The following is a 19,003-nucleotide window of genomic DNA, read 5'->3' as shown; positions in this document are numbered from 1 at the left end:
ACAAATTTGAGATTCAAACTCCATGTAAAAAATCATACGAAGATGACAAATTTCAGATGCATATGCACGAGAAGACAAAATTTCAAGGAATTTGTCTTCTAATGCATGCAAATTTGTTATTTTTGTATGATTTTTTTACAAAACGTGTTTGATGTCAAGTTTTGTGGCAATGTTCATCAATAGATGCACTATGGATGTGCATAATTTTATTTTATTTTTTTTTAAAAAATGCTTAAGTATGTATTCGAAGATTTAGTTTGCACCAATATTTTGCCTTGGATATGAGTCTCTTTTTATTATTCATGTCCCGAACCCAGCTCTTTTCCATATACCTTTTACCAAATAGTGGGAAACATATCCTTCCTTTCTCACCTATCATAACCCATAATCCAAATGTCACCTATTAGATTGAATCAGTCAATGTATGCATACAACAATATAACGATTTTGAATGCTGACGGACACAACTAAATATGAATAATTGTTATTCGCTCATATTCCATGTACATCTAAGCCCTAAGGGGCCTCTGTATCATAAGTATAAAGTAAATTTATCCGCTCTTCTTACTAGCTTAAGATTTTTTGGGGGCTGATCCAATATGCAACTCAAAACTATACTCGCTTCGCATTGATCTCAGACTCTCAATTAAAAGCTGTGACCACTGAAAAGGTCTGAAGCACTTGACTCTGGCAATTTTGACCTCGCTTCCGTTTGTAGTAAGGCCTTGTTTAGCAAATTTTTGCAATCTGGACACTGTAGCACGTTTTGTTTTTATTTGACAAATTTTGTCCGATCATGGACTAACTAGGCTCAAAAGATTCGTCTCGTGATTTACAACCAAACTGTACAATTAGTTTTTTTTTACCTACATTTAATGCTTCATGCATGCGTCCAAAAATTGATGTGATGGAAAGAGTGAAAAAACTTAGAATTTTGAGGCAATCTAAACAAGGCCGTAGTAAGCCATGGTTACTGTACTTTGAACGCTGGCCTTATCTAGTACTCCGTACGTACTTAGATATAATTACTACCATTCAGAAGCAACAGGTGTCTAGAGCCGGTGTGCGACGCGGAAATGGACGCGGATGCGCGACACGTGTGCGACCCAGAATACGGATTACGGTACAGCTACACGGACGTGTACTACTACCAACCGCAATCTCATTAAGACGGCCTCCATCAATCCTCTGGTACATACCGAGCTCGCTGCGAGTTCTCATGTCTACGTTTCGACCTAACAGCGATTCTCTGTCACGTGCCATGTTCTCGTACGTACTACACACTACTGGGGCTGTCAACTTGTAACAGACCAGCAGTAGTTTCCCGGTGTCTGGTTTCAACGCTACAGGGGGTTAGCACAGGCCACGGCATCGTATAATGCAGTTCCAAATTCCCTTGTACTACAAAAACAACTCTACAGAGTACATACGTACGTAGTACAAACAAATGAACCGTGCGCCCGCGAAGCAGGAAGCACGATGGACTTGCTGGAGCCGTCGCACTCGCACGCCGCAACCGACGAAACACCGGGTCCAACGCACAGCTTCACAGGCCTCGTTCTCTATCGGCAAGGCGGCAAGCGGAATGGGCCCCAGGCCCAGCTCACTTGCTCGCTGATTACGGACTACAGTAGGCGTCACGGATAGTGTAGCTTGCAATGGCGAGCCGAGGAGGGCCCGAGGTAGGCAAATAATTCAGCCTCAGCCACGTGCCGGTGCGGCGGTGCTGCTATTGCTACCACACCACCTGCGCTGCCACTGGGAATTTGGGAACGGACACGGCGTGCCAGGCTTTCAGATTCGGATAAGAGCTAATAGTACAGCCTTGCCGGCTGTAATATTCCTTGCAGTCTTCTCTCAGCCTACTCATATAGTAGTTAATTCTTTACAGTTAATATATGGCCCACTTGTCTCTCTCACAGACTTTCTTGGTTCTTATGCCCAAGCCGGCTGTAAGCTTACAGCCCGCTTCTCCTCTCTTTCCTCCCCTCTCTCCTCCACCTCAGCATTTAGTCGGCTTACAGCCTGCTATTATACTTGCTCTAAGCCTGCTGGCCTGCCTGCCTCGACTCTCTTCTTTCTTCCACGTAGAAGCGCCAATGGGTCCTCCCAACTGGATTCAGTTTGCCACTTGTAGTTGCAGCTGTAGGTAACGCTGGCTGCTGCGTCTTGGTCTCGTTTCGTTTCCCTGTCTGGACTGGATGGGTGTACTACAAGGAAACTCCCCGTGAGCGAGCATGCTTCCATGTGTCCCTCACTGCCTGATGTTAGCATGCATGGATGATGGATCGGCGGCCGCACTGAACTCCACTCCACTCGAGTTGGCGTCAAAGATCGAGGGGCTCTCTCATTGTCGTAGTAGGCGAGGCCCATGTGGCGGAGGTCCTGCTGGCTGCTGTGGATGGATGGATGTCCCCGCCGGCCGGGGAGGGTAGGGAGGGATCCAGATGCCAATGCAGTAGAGAGGTCCAGCATGCAGAAGCTGAGAGCGATGCTTGTTTTCGCTTCGCGCGGAATGATTCCCGCAATCACACACGCAGCTCGTTCCTCGGCATGAAATCACACTCCGTCCTCCAATCATACAGCCCATCGATGATCGATCTCACTCCAATGGCCGTGAACGCTTAGCTCAGGAACAACCAATCATCGGTCACCATAATAACAACAGACAGTAAGTAGAGTAACAGTTAATGAGGATTGAGGACACTAGTTAGTCCTGCAGCTCCAACTGCTGAGGCCCTCGGTGGACCGCTCGTCCCCGGCCGTTTTGGAACGCCAGAACTTCCAGTGCCGTTGCCTTCCGCGGCGTTCGCGCCGGGTCCCAAGGGAGGCGGTTCCTTTTCCTCGTCCTCGCCATGAAAGATGAGAAAATCCATCGCCATTCACCAGCCTTCATATCAGACCTGACCCAAACCCAATGATGTGTAGTAGGCGGCTCATGATGGAGCAGGAAGATGGGGAATTGGGAGAGCTTTCGCCCGCTTTCACTGTGCCAGGCTTCCCCTCTTCTCCAGCTCTCCTGCATTGCACGCACAGACGCACGCACTGGAGCCTGGTCGCCTGGAGCCGGAATTCCTTCCGAATTCCTGCCGAGGGCGTGCCGTGACGTGGCGGTGGCGGGGGCGGGGCGACAAGAAGCAGACGCGCGGGTGCCAGTGCACGGGCGGCGGGCGTACGTCTGGCGATGCGACGCAAGCGAAAGGCAATCGAATCTAGCCGTGGGCGCGCTGACGGCTGACGCCCTGCGGCTGACTGCCGCGGCCCCACCCCCCGCCTGCCAGCTCACTGCCAGCCACCCACCACCACCACTCCCCTCACCGCCCGGTGGCTGCACTGCACTGCAGCTTCCTCCTGCTAGTACCTCCCAGACCCAGCTCCAAGCTTCCTCCTGCTAGTACCTCCCAGAATCAGAGCAAATAGACAAGGCAAAAATGGAGCTGAAGCAGCTGCAATGTAGCACAAGAATATAGTTTTGATGGTAAAAGCAGCGTCGGCTGCGATATGGAACAATTGGAGCAAAGGAATGCAATGGATTTTGATTGGATTTTTACAGGGCGGTACTGTTATTCCCCTTTTGATGATGGCCAATAACCAATTCTGTTTCTTCTTACTTAAAAAGGTTGCTGCATTTTCTTTGTTTTCGCAGCTCAATCTTCTTCTTCATCTCCCTCTCCCAGTGTACAGATTCTAGCAAAACCCAAATAAGAAAAGAAAAACAAAAGAAAGGCAAAAATTGAGCACACGAGGAATGGCAATGGACTGACCAAGTCGTCCCGGATCTCATACCAGATGTGGAAGTAGGTACACCAATGCTATACACCACCAGCTGATTCCGATCCCGTGCGCCGGCGCCGACGCCGTGTCGTAGTCCTGCCCGCCGCCGCGGAGCGCGGGCGGGGAGGAGAGCTTTGTCGGCGGCGTCCGCGCGCTCTCGGAGGCCGCCGGGGCTGTCGCGGCTGGCGGGGGCGAGGACGCGGCGGCGGTGGCAGCCACGATGGAGGAGTCGCCTCCGCCGCCTGCTGTGCGGGTGAACATCTCCTTGGGGAGGAGGACCTTGGAGACGGCGAAGACGGCGACGGGGTTCTGGTCGAAGACGGTCCGCGTGATGGTCGCCTGCACGACGCCCGTGTCGATGGCGACCGAGCCGTTGGCGCGGGTGATGTTGAGGGTGAAGCGGCCGGCGTTGCTGAACTCGGTGGCCAGCGTGGGCTGCACGGGGTTCACGATCGACTCCAGCGACCCCAGCGGGTAGTAGGAGTGGAGCACGTGGAAGCGGAGCACCACGGCCTTGCGGTCGGCGGGGAGCGACTGCAGGCGGTCGCCCGCGGGGAGGCCCGCGAAGGCGTCGTCGGTGGGGGCGAACACCGTGATCCCGGCCCCGCGCTCGTCGTCCTGGAACTCGGCCGCCACGCCCGAGGCCTCCAGCATCGACGCCGCCACGTTGAAGGCGCGCGCGTCGGCGAGGACGCGGGTGATGTTGACGGCCGCGGGCGGGCGGGACTCGGACGCCGCGAGGTCGAACCCGGTGGGGACGATGAGGCCGCTCACCGCCAGCACGCTCAAGTTGTACGGCACCGCGGTGATGGCGCCGAGGACGGTGGCGTTCGAGCCCGGGAACGGCGCCGGCGAGCGGACGACGGCGAGGGAGGCGCCCGCGGTGGTGACGTTGACGGCGCCCAGGTCCGCGGGGGCGCGACCGGTGGTCTGGAATAGCGTGGTCACGAGCTTCCCGGAGGCGGGAAGGCGGCGGAGGTCGGCGGGGGCCAGGTACTCGAGGAGGACGTGGTAGCGGAGGACGTCGGCGAGGTCGGCGCCCGTCGCGGCCGCGAACGCCGACGGCGACTGCGGGAGGTTGCCGTTCGGCACGGCCAGCAGCGTCAGCGACGACCGCCCCGCGAGCTCCGCCAGCACGGGGCTGGACGCCAGCAGCCGCGTGAAGTCGCTGAGGTCCGGGAACGCCGACAGCACGCCCGTCACGTTGACCGCGACGGACGCCGGCGCCGGTGACGCTGCAGACGCCGCGGCGAGCAGCGCGAGAGCCGCCGCGAGGAGTACGAGGCAGGAGACGGGAGGGATCTGTCTCCGCATCTCGCCGCCACTATTGGACTGGAGTGAGCGAGCACTCGAGGCTGGGAGTGACAGCGAGTGAGGTGGTGAAGCTCCAGATGCGGGGTGGTGAGCGGAAGGGATTGAATATTTTATTTCGCTTTTGTCAGGACAGCGCCTTTTTTCTAAGGAAAAATGCTGGATAGTATTATTTTATATCCGGGATGGATATTTGAGTTCTTTGACAGAGTTTTAATCCCTTCGTGTACAGATGATTAAGTTTTTTTAACTGAAAAGTTAAATTTCGTAAATTTTCACTAATAATTAGTTAAACTATTTGTAAGTTTAGATATAAAACTTGTATCGGTAAATTTAAATTCAAAATGTCTTTAACATACCATGATTGTTTAGCAGTTCAGAACATATTATATGTTAAAATCTCTTTCCATCTGACTTCTCTTTAGTCAAATAGATTTATTTTTTTTTGGACATAGGGTGCTATACCGCCAGCGCGATGTGATTTGTGTTTTCATGAAATTTATGGCGTGAGGGTCCTGGTGGGTAGCTTGGACTGTAGTAGTCTGTAGCAGCAGCAGCTAGGCAGCTAGCAAGGCTGGCCACCAGCTCTAGCGCAACGATGCACAACTCGGCGGGACGGCGGATTATTATTATGTTTTTCTCATAAACTCATCTCAATTGTCCACAACAATGCACAATACATATTAGATTTTGAGAAAATGAAGTGACCAAGGACATATCGATGATCATGTTCTAGTGTTGTAAGGCAACTTTTGATAGTATGGCATTAGATATTAAAAAAAGAGATAAAAATAAGTTTCATCTAGATGAAACCCCACAATGTTGTTTTCAAGTCTTAATCTGTCATAAAAATCAAATACAAATAGTGCATATAAAACACAAGAAATAAAACTATGTGGCATACTTGTAGACAAGAAACCGACACATTGAGATTGGTCTAAATGAGTAATTAACCAAAAATACAAGCACCCACGCATCCCTTCAATTCAAGATGATAAGGTCCACCATAAGAAATCTCACCAGCTATAAACATTCAGCTGGCACAATGATTTTTAAATGAACCAACAGTGGGCAAAAAGCCCACTTAAATTTTAATGTATTCATTAAAGGACCAGAATTCATAATACAGAAGAAGCATGACGTCTGCAAATAGGAAGTTGAGGGGAGAAGAAGACGCTACGACTAATTTACGGGAGGAGCATCATGACACCAGTTCCAGAGGGTGCCAGTGTCGAAGCTCTGTAGATCCACAGCTTGATATGGGCTTGGATCATGACGTGTAGACCAGTGAGGTCTACACGTTCATTGTCAAACACGATTATTTAGTTGCAGCTCTTCCAGATGATCTAAAACATGAAGACGACCACTGTGTTCCTTAGGTTAACCTTGTTGCCGAAGGTGCGCAAGCGCTAACCACGTATGCGAGGAGCCAAGGCTGGTGGGGGAGGAGAGGGGTTAGCCACTGCCAACACCCACGACCAGAACCCGATGAAACAAAGGCAGCCAATGAATAGTATTTTTCTCTCACAACAAATCAGCTAACAATACTTTCAGCTATGATTTATCAGCCAAGCGAACAGGGCAATATTTCTTGGTAGGAATCATGCAGAACCAACGGTGTGGTGAGTCGAGGCGGCCATGGAAATTAAGGAAGCTCCTGGTTTCAGTGTTCCCGTATCGGGAGAATCCCGAAGAAGATTTTTCACCTATGTAGAGGCAAAGCCAACCTAGTTGACATCTTTGAACGACGATGTATGGCTAATTTTCTGAATTTATTTTAGGATTTAATAGTGTGCCTGTGGTATTTCGTTAATATGAAAATCTGCTGGCCCTCTTTATAGGGTTAGGATGTGTGTGCATGTCTAACTCAATTCATGCACATCAAGATAAAATGTAGAATCCTTATTTGCCTAAAAAATCGCCACATTTGATAATGCCCGTGTAAACGCAATGCTTGTATGCCTAGTTAAAATGGTCAATTCAGCCTGTATAAATTTCTCACCAATGGTCACTATTTTATAGCTTCCTCGAGTATAAATTTCCAGGTTTGTTCAAACAAATTCCACAGATTGTACATTCCCATAGTCACATTGTCAAATGTACACCTATAAATTTATTAAAAATGGCCAATTGCTCGACAAGATCATGGAGCAATAAGTCAAGTTTACTTTCTCAGATTGTATTATAAAATGTGGAGACCGTAGATCACCAATTAACTTTGGTAATTGCGTAACTCTAAAAGATGCATACTCCTTGGTTACAAGAGTTGCCTAAAGTCAAACATTTTTTAAGTTTAATCCAATTTATAGAAAAGGGCGTCAAAATTTATATACCAAATAAATTAATATCATTAGATACATGATAAACTATATTTTCATAATGTGCTCAATTAGTATTACAAATATCTATATTTTTTCTATAAATTTAGTCAAACATGAAAAAGTCTAAGTTAAGATAACTCTAGGAATTGATTTACCCAGGACGAAGCGTTGGTACATATATGCCCTGTTCACTTGGCTGATAAGCCATGGCTGAAAGTACCGTTGGTTGATTTGTTGTGAAAGAAAAATATTGTTCATTGGCTGAAAAGTACGGCTTATAAGCCAAGCGAACAGGGCGATAATATCTAATGTGATGATCCATATGAGGCCACATGGTGAATGACACAATCAATGTTGTTTCCCAACTCACATGATGTTTAATTTGTATCTACTAACCAACTTGCCCCATCATCTTTAGGTCCACAGCGACATGCCAGCATGCAAGTAGCAAACCCTCACCTAAATGAATAGATCTGCTAATGCACGAGAAACAAAATAAACAATTGTGCAAAGTCCTTAACCTATTGGGACCTACTGTAAAAATTGATTTCAATTATCATTTTCCTTCCTAGCCCATGTAGTCTCCTTCATCATTCAAACAAATGTGGATTGCCGTCTAGAAATTAGGATGGATCTCAAGTGGAGGATATAGAAATATGTCTGGTTATGTAGTTTCTGTTGTGATGATTTCGTGATGAAAATGATGTTTGCCGTGAACCTTGTCAACGCAAAAAGTTGTAGAAAACTTGTTGATCCTAGTTGTCCTAAAATTTCATAATTTTAGGCCAACATGTTTGGGAGTTATTAATTTTGCAAATTCCTTATCAGATTTTACTTGTTTTCTGTGCAGTACTGAAAGGTTGTGCTTTTTGACTTGGTTAACCATTGAATCATCTCGTGGTGACAACAAGAGAGTTGTAGTACTTTTATTAGGCTTTCCAAAACGTTAAAGAACATAACTTTTGGGGGACTAGAACTCTAGATACAAAATTCTAAAGTTCCTATCAGAACTCTGTCCATGTTTATACAGACCGAAACATTTTAATGTTTGACCTTGCTAACCGTTGAATCATTAAGGTGATAATAATAAATAATAGGATGGACTCTTCCCCTTATTTTCTATATTTATCCTTTTCTAAGCTTAAATAAATGACTATAAATTTGTAGTGGGAGTGTAGGAGGGACTCCATGCTTCCAATAACGGTGGGTGGGGCAGGGGCTCGAGCCCCCGTACTATATCTGCTATATCTGCCCTGAGAAATCTATCAACCGTGCAACTTGGCTAGACTGAATAGAAAGAGGTAGCAAATACATTCGGTCTATTCGCTGGTTGGTTTCAAGGCTAATAAGCCCTGGCTGAAACCAACAGGCAAACATGCTGATTAACTCTATATCTCCCAAATTTCAAACCAAGATTTTTTATTTATGGAAACGTTCCTTATAGGCGTTTGTCCAGACGGACGGACCCGTTGCCCCCGCCTGCACCCCCGTCACCCGCGCCATGCTGCGCACGGCGAGCCCGACGTGCTAGGCGCTCGCTAGCTCGCTCCCGGACTCGCGCCTCCCGTCGCGGCCGTACTCCATTCGCCTGCCCTTGCTCCTGCCGAGGTCCGTGCCGCCGCCGAGCTCCACACCAGCTACTTTCTCGCCACTTCGCGACTTCGAGCTCCCAGCCGGCGTCGAGCTCTACGTCGATGAGCCTCCGTTCGTCCAAGCAGCCGCAGATGCTATGCTGAAACGCATGTTGCAATAGTATGTTTCAAGTGTTTTCAGATATTTTTTTAGGTATGTTGCAAGTGTTATATATCGATGTTGCGAAAGTAGATCGGGATGTTGCACATGTTGTAATGGCTATACACATATGTTTCAAGTGTATGTTCCAAATATTTCATCTGTTCTAGACGAATGTTGCAAGTTGTTTGTTTGGATGTTGCAGAAGTAGATCTAGATGTTGCATATACATGCATGTTGCAAGCATATGTTTCAAGTGTTTCATACGTATGTTTGCAAGTGTTTCATCTGAATGTTGCATATGTTTGCAATGGTTTTCAAATGTTTTCAAGCATTTTCGCAAGTGTTTTCAGACACTTGTTTCAAGTGTTTCATCTGTCTTCTTTTGTATATTGCAACGGTTGTATTTGGATGTTTCAAAAGTAGATTGGGTGTTGTACATGGGCGTGGGAAGCGTCTGGGACGGCGTGGGCGACGTGCGGGGTGGCGCGGGACCACTACTGGTGCGCTCCCTCATGAACCCGACGCGCTAGACGATCGTTCGCTCCCTGTGCGGGCAGCGTCCAGACGCTAACACTCGGATGAGACGTCCGGGCGCTACCAAGTCCGTTTTATTTATCTGACCTGAACTCCTTATCTTCCTCCCACCAAGTGAAAGGCGTTGCCTCCGTCACATATTCCAGCCCCACCAGACCACAAATGATGTTGCATTATAGGCTATTTCAAGTAAGATGTGAGTGGAGTAAAACCTATCCGTGACGAATTATGTAACAGATAATATTTTTTAACTGCACCCCTATTTGTACCCGCCCTCGTTGGATATGATACCCGTGGGTACCCACATCAGCGAGTTATATTATAACTAGAACAGATGAGAAACAATATATCCACACATAGACCAATGGGTAGAATCTTATATCCATACTTATACCCACGAGTGAAATTTTGTACCAACACCCACACCCGTGAGTACCCACATCGGCAAGTAGGATTGCCATCCCTAGGCACGACGGATCTTACCTTGAGCTCACTCTCTGATGCTCGACCATCGGATAATGACAATTAAACTCACTACAGCAGCTTCTGAACACATTATTGCAAATAAGCAGATACCTTGCGCCATACTGATATAGCAAGAATCAAGTTCCACTGGGCAGTTTCCAATGTTAGAATTGTGAATAGAAGTGTAAGACACAGTTACAACAGCGAAGACCTAGCTAAAAGAATACAGGGAGACTATTGCAACAATGCCAATTTTCGGGCAAGATGAGAATTTTTTTTACAATGCCTGTCTTCCATTCAAAATTTGTACATGATGACAGACTGCTAATGAACCATGTACAACAGCAATACTACCCAAAACCATTCGATACTTCATTGACAATGGGTAGTATCCTACTGGAGTCAGATCTGTTGCTGAGGATTATAGTCAGTTGATATATAGTTAGCATCACAATTAGTCTAATATACTCCACAGAGGAATCTGGGGTTTCCATGCTGGCATATGCTATACAAGGAAAAACCCGCTACATAGGGAGAATAGATTGCCTTCAATGCTGTGGCAACTGGCAAGTATGCTTGCAGATGAAGTAATGAAAAGCCGCACAGCAAATGAAGAATGAACAAACTAAACTGGATGTCAGAAAGAATAGGGTTAGTCAGGAAATGCAACTACGAGATACTATCTACTGTGTTTGGATTTCGAGTGTTCTGTTCTATTCAAGCGGCACATGCAGTCAGGACATGGAAAGGTATATATAGATTCGTTTGGTCTTTTCATTTCAATCCCCTTGGCATCGCTGTGTGCTCTCATATTAAGCAAGTGCCGCTTCAATGCCTTCCACCTGCACATAAATGAAAATTATGGTTTTAACAAACAAGATGGTCAAGTGCTTAGAACTCAAGATAAACCAAAACAACACTATGGGCAAATAGTGTTATCATACCCTATACGTGGATTATCAAAGAGTACGGCAAGCCTTCTTTTGTCTGGTTTAATTGTTTTTGAATGCCCACCATACAAGTATCTCCTGTGACCCATAAGGAAATGCGGGAAATTTCCACCTTGTGTGGTCACAAAAACTTCACTTTGGGCACAAACACTATAGTCAACAGCAGCCATCCTTGAGGAGAAATTCTGGCAATAATGAGTCGTTTAAGAACAATCAACGTATGGAAGTACAGAACAAAAAAAATGTAGCTAACCCTGCAGTTCCTACCTTGAATGGAGCAAGTTCCTCTTCTGATGCCAGTGTCTCTTTTGTCTGTAGGAGAGGAAACATTTCAAGAAGAGAAGCCATGTTCTTCTCTGCTCTGTAAATCTTTCCAGATGCCAAAAAGATTGCAGTCTTATTGCTGAAACCCATTCCACGAAGCATTAACCCAACCTAAACATCACAAGATAAGTTTCTCAAGACAAATTCTGCCTGATACTAAATGAATTTGTTTTAAACTGAATAAAAGAAAACGAACAAAGCATGGACCAGCAAAATGTGCTTGAGAGCAAATTTCTGAAATGTCAATAACAGCAGTTGTTCTACCTTCTGATATTAGATACTGACATACCTCCAAAGGTGTAAGAGGACATTTTCCATTCATTCTGATTACTCCTGGTCTTATTACTCGTCCTCTCTTAGTAAATTTCCCTCTCCAACCTATTTCTCTGGCTGCATCCATTTCCTTCTTCTCCTCATCACCACCATCATATACACAACATGAGAAGGCAATCATATCCTGCAAGATGACAATTAGCAGATGCCACACTTACTTCAGAACACTGGCAGCATATTACGCACAAGATTCAAATACATAAGGGTGGATCCTTGGTTCCCAAACACATAAGCATTGAATTTCATGAAAGAGATCCAACCTCCTCAAAACGAAGATGCACTGAGATATATTTTCCATCACTTGCAACACTTTTCTCTCTCATTCGAGAAACTAAGGTTTCAGACAAAGACACAATTTGTTTAGAGAATTTTAAGGCTTCAAAGTTTGCCAAGCATCTCAACCGTTGAACAGCAGAAGGTGCATCAAACGAGAGTCGGTTGGCAAAAGGAGAAATCCTGATGAACCTGCACTAAAGAGCATAGCATCAGAAAGAAATGCATTATAATTGAATTGAACACTTCATGATACTTAACAAAATAGAAACTCCTAGCTAAATAGTAGTGCCCTTGTAAACAGGGAAATGATTTGACACCTAATTCCATCATTAAAGGGAGTGTCAACAATTTAGTAATCCTCGAAAGTCAGCTTCCACAAGCAACAGGTCACAGAAACTTTTGATGGCAAAGAATGAAAGAATTGATCGAGTCAGAGGAAATGGTTGCTGCAGATAAGTTTCATGAATAAAAAGGTAGTATCCTTCTAGAATAAATTTAAGAGGATAAAGTTGAAGAGATGCTCCAAACACCACTAATGATTTTTAATATAGGATATCCTACGTTAACATATATCAATATCATAGCAAGTACAATAAAAAGGTTGTAGTGGTTATAAATATATCATATATATGCTTTTACAGATTCCCATGTCAAGTTTAATATCAAATTCACATCCAACATACTAGAAGTGCTCTCTATTCTACAGTAAATGATTGTAATCAGATACAGAGGTTGTGTTACCAATTAATAAAGCTATAACATTTGAATTAGTACTCCAGTTAAATCATATGGAATGTAAGCAACTGATGGCGAAGACCGCCCCCCGCGGTTTTTACTCCGAGAAAGAACGTAAGTCAAACCAACCGATAAAACTACTGAACCCCGGCTTCACCCTACGGGGCTTCATTGTAACCTGGGTCACACCCAAACCCAATGGGCTGCAAACCACTGCAACTACCCAAACCATAGGTGCAACAAGTCCGCACCCTGCCACTATTTTTAGGGTTGCCAGTGAAGGGATTTTTTTTGTGTGCCAAGATAACAGAAGATTCAAGTAGTAACTGAACTGTATTTAAACTCACCTTTCTTCAACTAATTTTGGAAGAACAACATCTTTGTAATATTGAATACGTGCCCAAGCCTTTATCTTGAAATTGAACACATTGCTGAGATTATGACCAAACCGCTCCATTATAAAATCCGGAATTTTGTCGACTACTCGAACATCATTTTGTAGACGTTGTACAAAGTGATCTTTATCATAGATATCACTGAATTTGCTGGATCCAAAATGAAATGTCTGATTTTAATAAAATTTACAAGCAGAAAAGTATAATACTGACAGATGGCGTTTGCATCAGCTAACACGACGCTAAATCTCACAGTGCACAGGAACAATCGATAATATTTACACAACCACCTGAACTGTCAAAGAACCTGAAGAAAGTGAAACAACTTAACAAAAGGCAGAGCCATCCAATCGAACCAAGTGCCAAATGTATACAACACCCAACAATAGATAAAGCAATCCAACCGTTAAAAAAATGTTATTTTCCTCCTAGAACTAATTGATATAACCCTTTTAGAAATTTCTCAGCAATAATAAGAAACCGCAATTCAGTCACTGAAGCGAAGTTTTCCCAACATGACATGCAAATAAGGATAAAAACCAATACCTTTATGGTGTGTTAACTAGTGAAGTCAACAAAACTAGCAACATAGTGCACAACTAACTTCAGATCTACATAATTTTGTCCATTATGCAGTACAACTCCCTCAACCTTACTTGAAATCATACTGTAATACAAAACCATGTTTTAAAAAAAATCTCAAACTATGCAGGAGAGCTGTATGCCATTTCATTAAGAAGAAAAGAGAATAAAACAAGTGAGATAGGCAGAATGCCTTCTCCCCAACCCAGCACACACATGCCTAGCAAAGGATTAGCTAAAGACGCGCCACCAAACACTACAAACGACCACCACCAGCACCTCTGCTATATAAGAGGATTAATTGACCATGGCGAGCGACCTTAGGATCAGCTCCAGGTTTCCTGGAGCGCTAAAGCCCCAGCAGTACACCATAAACTGCTCTCAAGCGCAACAGCCTGCAGAACAGCTTCAATACATGATCTTGCTCCATCAATATTCTATTTTTTTAAACGAACTCCATCAATATTCTAGAGTGATAATGATGCAAACAAGATATAAAGTGTGAATTCAACATTCTAGAGAACTTAAAAACTCAAATGTTAAAACTGCAGGAGTGTTTGCAAGAATGAAAGGCCACATCTTACATTTGCATCAAGCAAGATCACCATGCATACTAGAAGAAAACGACATATTATGGTTTTACATCATGAACTGAGGGGAAATCCATTTAGCTTACAGGGGTTAATGGTATGTTCCAGTACTTAATACAAATTTGAGTTGAGAGGTGGGGAATGCACCTAGGATCCCTCCAAATGCTATGGAAATGGAAATTTGGGATGATAAGAGTAGCATTCAGAAAACCAGCAATGGCGACTGCATTGCAGATCTGAAAAAAAAAAACAGAAAAAAATAAATAAATAGAGGCATGAGTTAGTAACTCAAGATACCACATAGCAGTTAACAAAAATATAAAATATCAGGAGTAATCAGAAACACTGAGGTAAGGCGATTACTGATGTCCTTTGTTGATTTAAACCACCATTTGCCTCAACGTATATGTAGCCATTTGATTCAGGTAAACCTAACAGAATTTATGGAATAAACTATTAGAGAGAGAGAGAGACCAGGGGGAATATGCAAGTTTTCTAAACGGAACTAATTCCAGTCACGAAACAAAAATGATGTTTCCGCCTTCCGAGAGTGATATATTGACACTTTCATTAACCTCTAAATTTTCGTATATTATGAAAAGATTTTTAAAATTGGATACTATTAGGGTAAATTTTCATTTGTCCAAACAAACTAGCCTATAAAATATCTTGCGTCAAAATTAATATGGTTTGAATAATTTTTACACTGTGAGTTTAATAACAGAAGCACTGGAGGTGGTACCGCATCTGACTCTTCCAAATGTAAACTTGGTAAAAAAACAAATCATAGAAGGAAGAGAACTTTTCTTATATCAGGAAGATGATCAGTTAATCATAAACACTTGTCAATCATATGCCGAGAATCATAGCCCCAATATGCGCTGCTGCCTGCTTGTAAGTTGTATGATAAACTCATTATGACATCTCTGAAATTTAGCTTTGTTGTAGTTGTATGATAAACTCATTATGACATCTCTGAAATTTAGCTTTGTTGTAGTAGGGTCTTTGGCTTGTCACCCCTTTACACTTTGTTCAAGCTGGCAACCCCAGCTGTTCTGTAACCAGATATTTTTTCTCGAAAACGCAGGAGAACTGTGCTTTATTATATTTAGAAGAAAAAAAAGGGGGAAGAGACCCCAAATACAACACACACCACACCACCCAAAAATAAAAAATACATACGCGCCTGCAGAAACCAAGATATTGCTTTCTAAAAGCAGAGTTATGCTCTTTTCCAAAAAAAAAAATGATGAACTCATTACAGTGGAGCATAATAAGCAGTAGGCCAGTAGCTTTACTCTTGTTTGCCTGTTTGCAGTTCTATATAACAACGTAACTATGTGCAACAACAGTCCATTTGCTAAAATCAAAACATAAGACCATTTAAATTAACTTCTGTAATGATCAAATACAAGGAAAAAAAGTCTTCCATTCACAAATATGAATGCGTTCAGGGGTTTTACAATCTACATATTAGAAAGGAAACAAAATAACCTGAATTGCATCAAAGACACATTAGAAGTACCCTAAAACAAGACGTTAGAAGGAACAAAAAGAATTAGAAATTACAAGTGCACGAAATCTGCACATCTGATGCACAATATTTAGTCAAGAGCCAAACAAACGGAAGAACGGCAAGAAAGTGGCATACCATCTGTCACATTTTTTATGCAGGGCCGCCATGTGCCACCTTTGTAAGTGTGCCTCCATACAGTTGCTAGCTAGAAAAATATGACAACGTGAGAGGAAGAAGCATACATGCAAAATTAACACAAATAAGAAGCAGAAAATTATAATCATCAAAACATGGAAACAGAAGTACAGGGCTTTTTTCTACCTCATTGCTGGATGCCGTCCAGTTAATATATTCTGTGGGATATTTGTAATGAAAGATGTAAATAGATGCAAATATATACTCACTCAATGTTCTTATTCCACTTGGCATAATAAAAGAAAAGGCCTATCTGCAGATGGATTTGATGTTTTTATCTTTTCATCATTCATGCACTGTATTCCATGCGCATAAACAGGTTTCAGCAGATTGCATATCGAAATTTATTTCTTTGGTCCACTCAACCAGACTTTACTTTGGTTCATTTGGAATTCAGTTTCTTTGTCCATTCACCCATATTTTGCACCGGATAATTTGAAATTGATTTGTTTTGTCTGTCAAACCACGGTTACATTGTTTCATTTGAGGACATAATAAAAGGATGTTATAAGTGATACACGAATAAAAGGCAGTGAAGATGACAGCAAACGAGATGCAGAACACTTAAACACCAGAAATGCAGGCGAGGTTTGCTTGTTGTGGTGCGAGTGCAACTGGAGCTTCTTGATCATGAGTGCAACTGGATTTTTTTTTAATAAATATTCTCCATGACAATAAGGGCAAGCAAAACGAACATCACTTATGAGAGCATGGTGTAATAATGGATAAAGAAACCACACTTTTTGTATTTATTAAGAGCAAAGGGCAGGATAGCACATACTAATTTGGATGAGACAATTTGACTAAACCAACCAGTGATCTTGCAATGTAACAAGGACCAATAACATTCTAACATGACTGCCAACCTGAACCAAGTTTCAGAAGATGTGACAAAATGGTCGTTCATATCATCCCATGACACAAAGCAATCACATGAACAAGTAAATAACAATATAAAACCCACGGTTCAAGCACATGTCCATTGTCACCCATTTCCTCACTATTAGAAGACGACCAGGTGCCAGTTCGGATTGATCAACACCACTTAAAATAATCTAAAGAGCATGTTACACCATCTCAGCTCGACCACAATATGCAAAAGCATTACGCTGCTTATTATGCATAAGCTCGATCATGCTTCAACCATTCTGTGATCAATAGGGCCAAACATTTGCGCCACATTGCAAGCCCCGCAAACAAAATTAAAATGCTGAAACAAACGTGCAAGGAGGAGGGAGACACACACTAACCGCGCCGGTGGAGTTATCGGCGTCCATGTCGGCGCGGAGCCGCGCGTACAGTTGCGGGCTGCGGTACACCGACCCGGGCGGCTGGCGCGCGATTATCCGCGGCACGGCGTCGAGCGGGAGGGAGCCCATGTACAGCAGCATCGCGGCGACGTACAGCAGCGGCGCGAAGAGGAACACCGCCTGCCTCCGCAGCAGCGTCGCGAGCACCGCCCTGGCCAGCCTCCGCGCCGCGCCGCCGCCACGGTGGGCGACCCCCGCCCGCGCCGCCGCCGTTGCCGAGGCCGCGGCCCCCGGGATGCCCCTCGCCGAACCCGCCTTCGCGGACGTCCGGCTGCCCCCGCCAGCGCCGGCCCCAGCCGGCACCGGGGACGACGGCGACGGTGGCGGCGGCGGGGACGGCGCGCTCGCCGCGGAGCCGAAGCTGCCCAGGCGGCTGTACGCATGCCCCTGCATTGGGTCGGTGCCGCCCCTCCGAAGCTAGGTCTAGGCCTCCCCCGCACGAGATCGCTGCCGCCCGCGCCGCGCAATGGGGGCGAGACGAGAGGGGGGCGGGGCGGGGCGAGGAGGACGAGGTGGCGCGTGTGCAGGCGAACCAGCGGGGCGAGTGCGCGGCGCGTGACCGACCGAGCGCGGCGTGGCGAGGTGGCGTCGACTCGGTTTTTTTTTTTAATTTTAACGCTCTTTGAAAACTTATTTTAAATGGTCGTTTTTTTAACTAATACTTTTGGCTGCGTCTATTGTTCAGGCGCGGCCAAATGCCTATACCGCGTCATGCATGGTGGCGGGTAGAGGGCTGATGTGGCGACGACCGGAATCGCTGACCGCTGACGGGGCAGGGCCTGCCGTGTCACCGATCTTGACGCGGCACTATCGCGCCCTGATCCGTGGCGTAGCAGAGCCGAATAAAACTCCCGCCACCAGTCCCGCTGCCCGAGCAGCAAGGCCGCCTGGCTGCCGCGCCTGCGTCTGCCCGCGCCAACCCGCCGCCGAGCACGCCGATCGCCACGCCACGAACGCCGGCAGCCCGGCCCCCACCCGGCCCTCCGTTGTCGTCTCTCTCCCTTCCCTTCCATTCCCCGGCCGCCTCTCTCCCTCCTCGTCCTCGTGCAAGGTAATGACGCATATTTTATTTTCGTTTAAATGGTGGATAGTATATTATGAATGAGAGCTAAGTTTAGGAGAAAAATTATGTTTGGGAACTATGATCTACGGTTTGAAGAAAGATATTAGTTTGATTTTGTCAATGTTAAGGTTAATTATTTAGTTAGAAGTATGTTTATCATGTATATTTTTATTGCTATAATTGTCGGTTATATTATTTTAGTTGCATTGCAAATGATTATATTTTACATTAATTTACAGTGTGTTTGATTGATGTTTAATTTGAACCGTTTTATTATATGGAAGACATATTTCGGAAGCAGTTATGGCGAAAACGGGGTCGTACTAGAGAATTATACCCTGACAAGTCTAGCAAAGATGCCCTCGTCCCACCTGAACTCCCTGTCCCTAACTGTGATCGTCCGGCCGACGTGTTTCAATCGAGACATCCGGACACAGCGGCTCGTTGCTTCTACGCGTGTAGTCGTTTTAATGTAAGTAATTGTTTCCGTATATTTTTCTTCTTCATTTGTATTACTAGGTTACTAATATTTTATTGATTTTTTGTTGTGTAGAACCATGAGAGGTGCTTTTTCTTTCAGTGGATCAACGATGCA

The 19,003-nt window shown here is 45.0% G+C and overlaps 2 protein-coding genes across 3 annotated transcripts; both read right to left on the bottom strand.

Annotated features, from left to right (window-relative positions):
• Window positions 1-3,396: 3,396 nt before the first annotated feature.
• On the bottom strand, window positions 3,397-5,158 carry LOC136517863 (fasciclin-like arabinogalactan protein 4). The gene is made up of 2 exons (XM_066511520.1): window positions 3,787-5,158; window positions 3,397-3,687 (listed from the first exon to the last, which is right to left on the bottom strand). The coding sequence occupies exons 1-2, from the start codon at window positions 5,086-5,088 to the stop codon at window positions 3,661-3,663; spliced, it is 1,329 nt and encodes a 442-aa protein (XP_066367617.1). The 5' UTR covers window positions 5,089-5,158; the 3' UTR covers window positions 3,397-3,660.
• A 5,141-nt stretch (window positions 5,159-10,299) lies between these two features.
• On the bottom strand, window positions 10,300-17,793 carry LOC136517976 (protein ESMERALDA 1-like). Of its 2 annotated transcripts, XM_066511631.1 has the most exons (10): window positions 17,286-17,793; window positions 15,976-16,045; window positions 14,688-14,755; window positions 14,472-14,560; window positions 13,105-13,302; window positions 12,007-12,211; window positions 11,703-11,870; window positions 11,357-11,524; window positions 11,084-11,274; window positions 10,300-10,981 (listed from the first exon to the last, which is right to left on the bottom strand). In XM_066511631.1, the coding sequence occupies exons 1-10, from the start codon at window positions 17,736-17,738 to the stop codon at window positions 10,819-10,821; spliced, it is 1,773 nt and encodes a 590-aa protein (XP_066367728.1). In that variant the 5' UTR covers window positions 17,739-17,793; the 3' UTR covers window positions 10,300-10,818. The 2 variants fall into 2 exon arrangements, with proteins under 2 accessions (XP_066367728.1, XP_066367729.1); XM_066511632.1 differs by lacking the exon at window positions 10,300-10,981 and having other exon boundaries at window positions 11,099-11,260.
• Between the last annotated feature and the right edge of the window lie 1,210 nt (window positions 17,794-19,003).

Source organism: Miscanthus floridulus, chromosome 17 (genome assembly GCF_019320115.1).
Source record: "Miscanthus floridulus cultivar M001 chromosome 17, ASM1932011v1, whole genome shotgun sequence".
Classification (NCBI taxonomy): domain Eukaryota; kingdom Viridiplantae; phylum Streptophyta; class Magnoliopsida; order Poales; family Poaceae; genus Miscanthus; species Miscanthus floridulus.
This window is presented reverse-complemented; position numbering and strand designations above follow the sequence as displayed.

What these genes read in the sequence shown, in the direction of transcription:
- LOC136517863 (XM_066511520.1), bottom strand. Translation starts at nt 5,088, where the DNA reads ATGCGGAGACAGATCCCTCCCGTCTCCTGCCTCGTACTCCTCGCGGCG. An exon ending in TGTACCTACTTCCACATCTG is followed by an intron (nt 3,688 to 3,786) that starts GTATGAGATCCG and finishes GGGTTTTGCTAG; the next exon opens with AATCTGTACACTGGGAGAGG.
- LOC136517976 (XM_066511631.1), bottom strand. Translation starts at nt 17,738, where the DNA reads ATGCAGGGGCATGCGTACAGCCGCCTGGGCAGCTTCGGCTCCGCGGCG. An exon ending in CATAAAAAATGTGACAGATG is followed by an intron (nt 14,756 to 15,975) that starts GTATGCCACTTT and finishes AAATTCTGTTAG; the next exon opens with GTTTACCTGAATCAAATGGC. An exon ending in AGCATTTGGAGGGATCCTAG is followed by an intron (nt 13,303 to 14,471) that starts GTGCATTCCCCA and finishes TTTTGGATCCAG; the next exon opens with CAAATTCAGTGATATCTATG.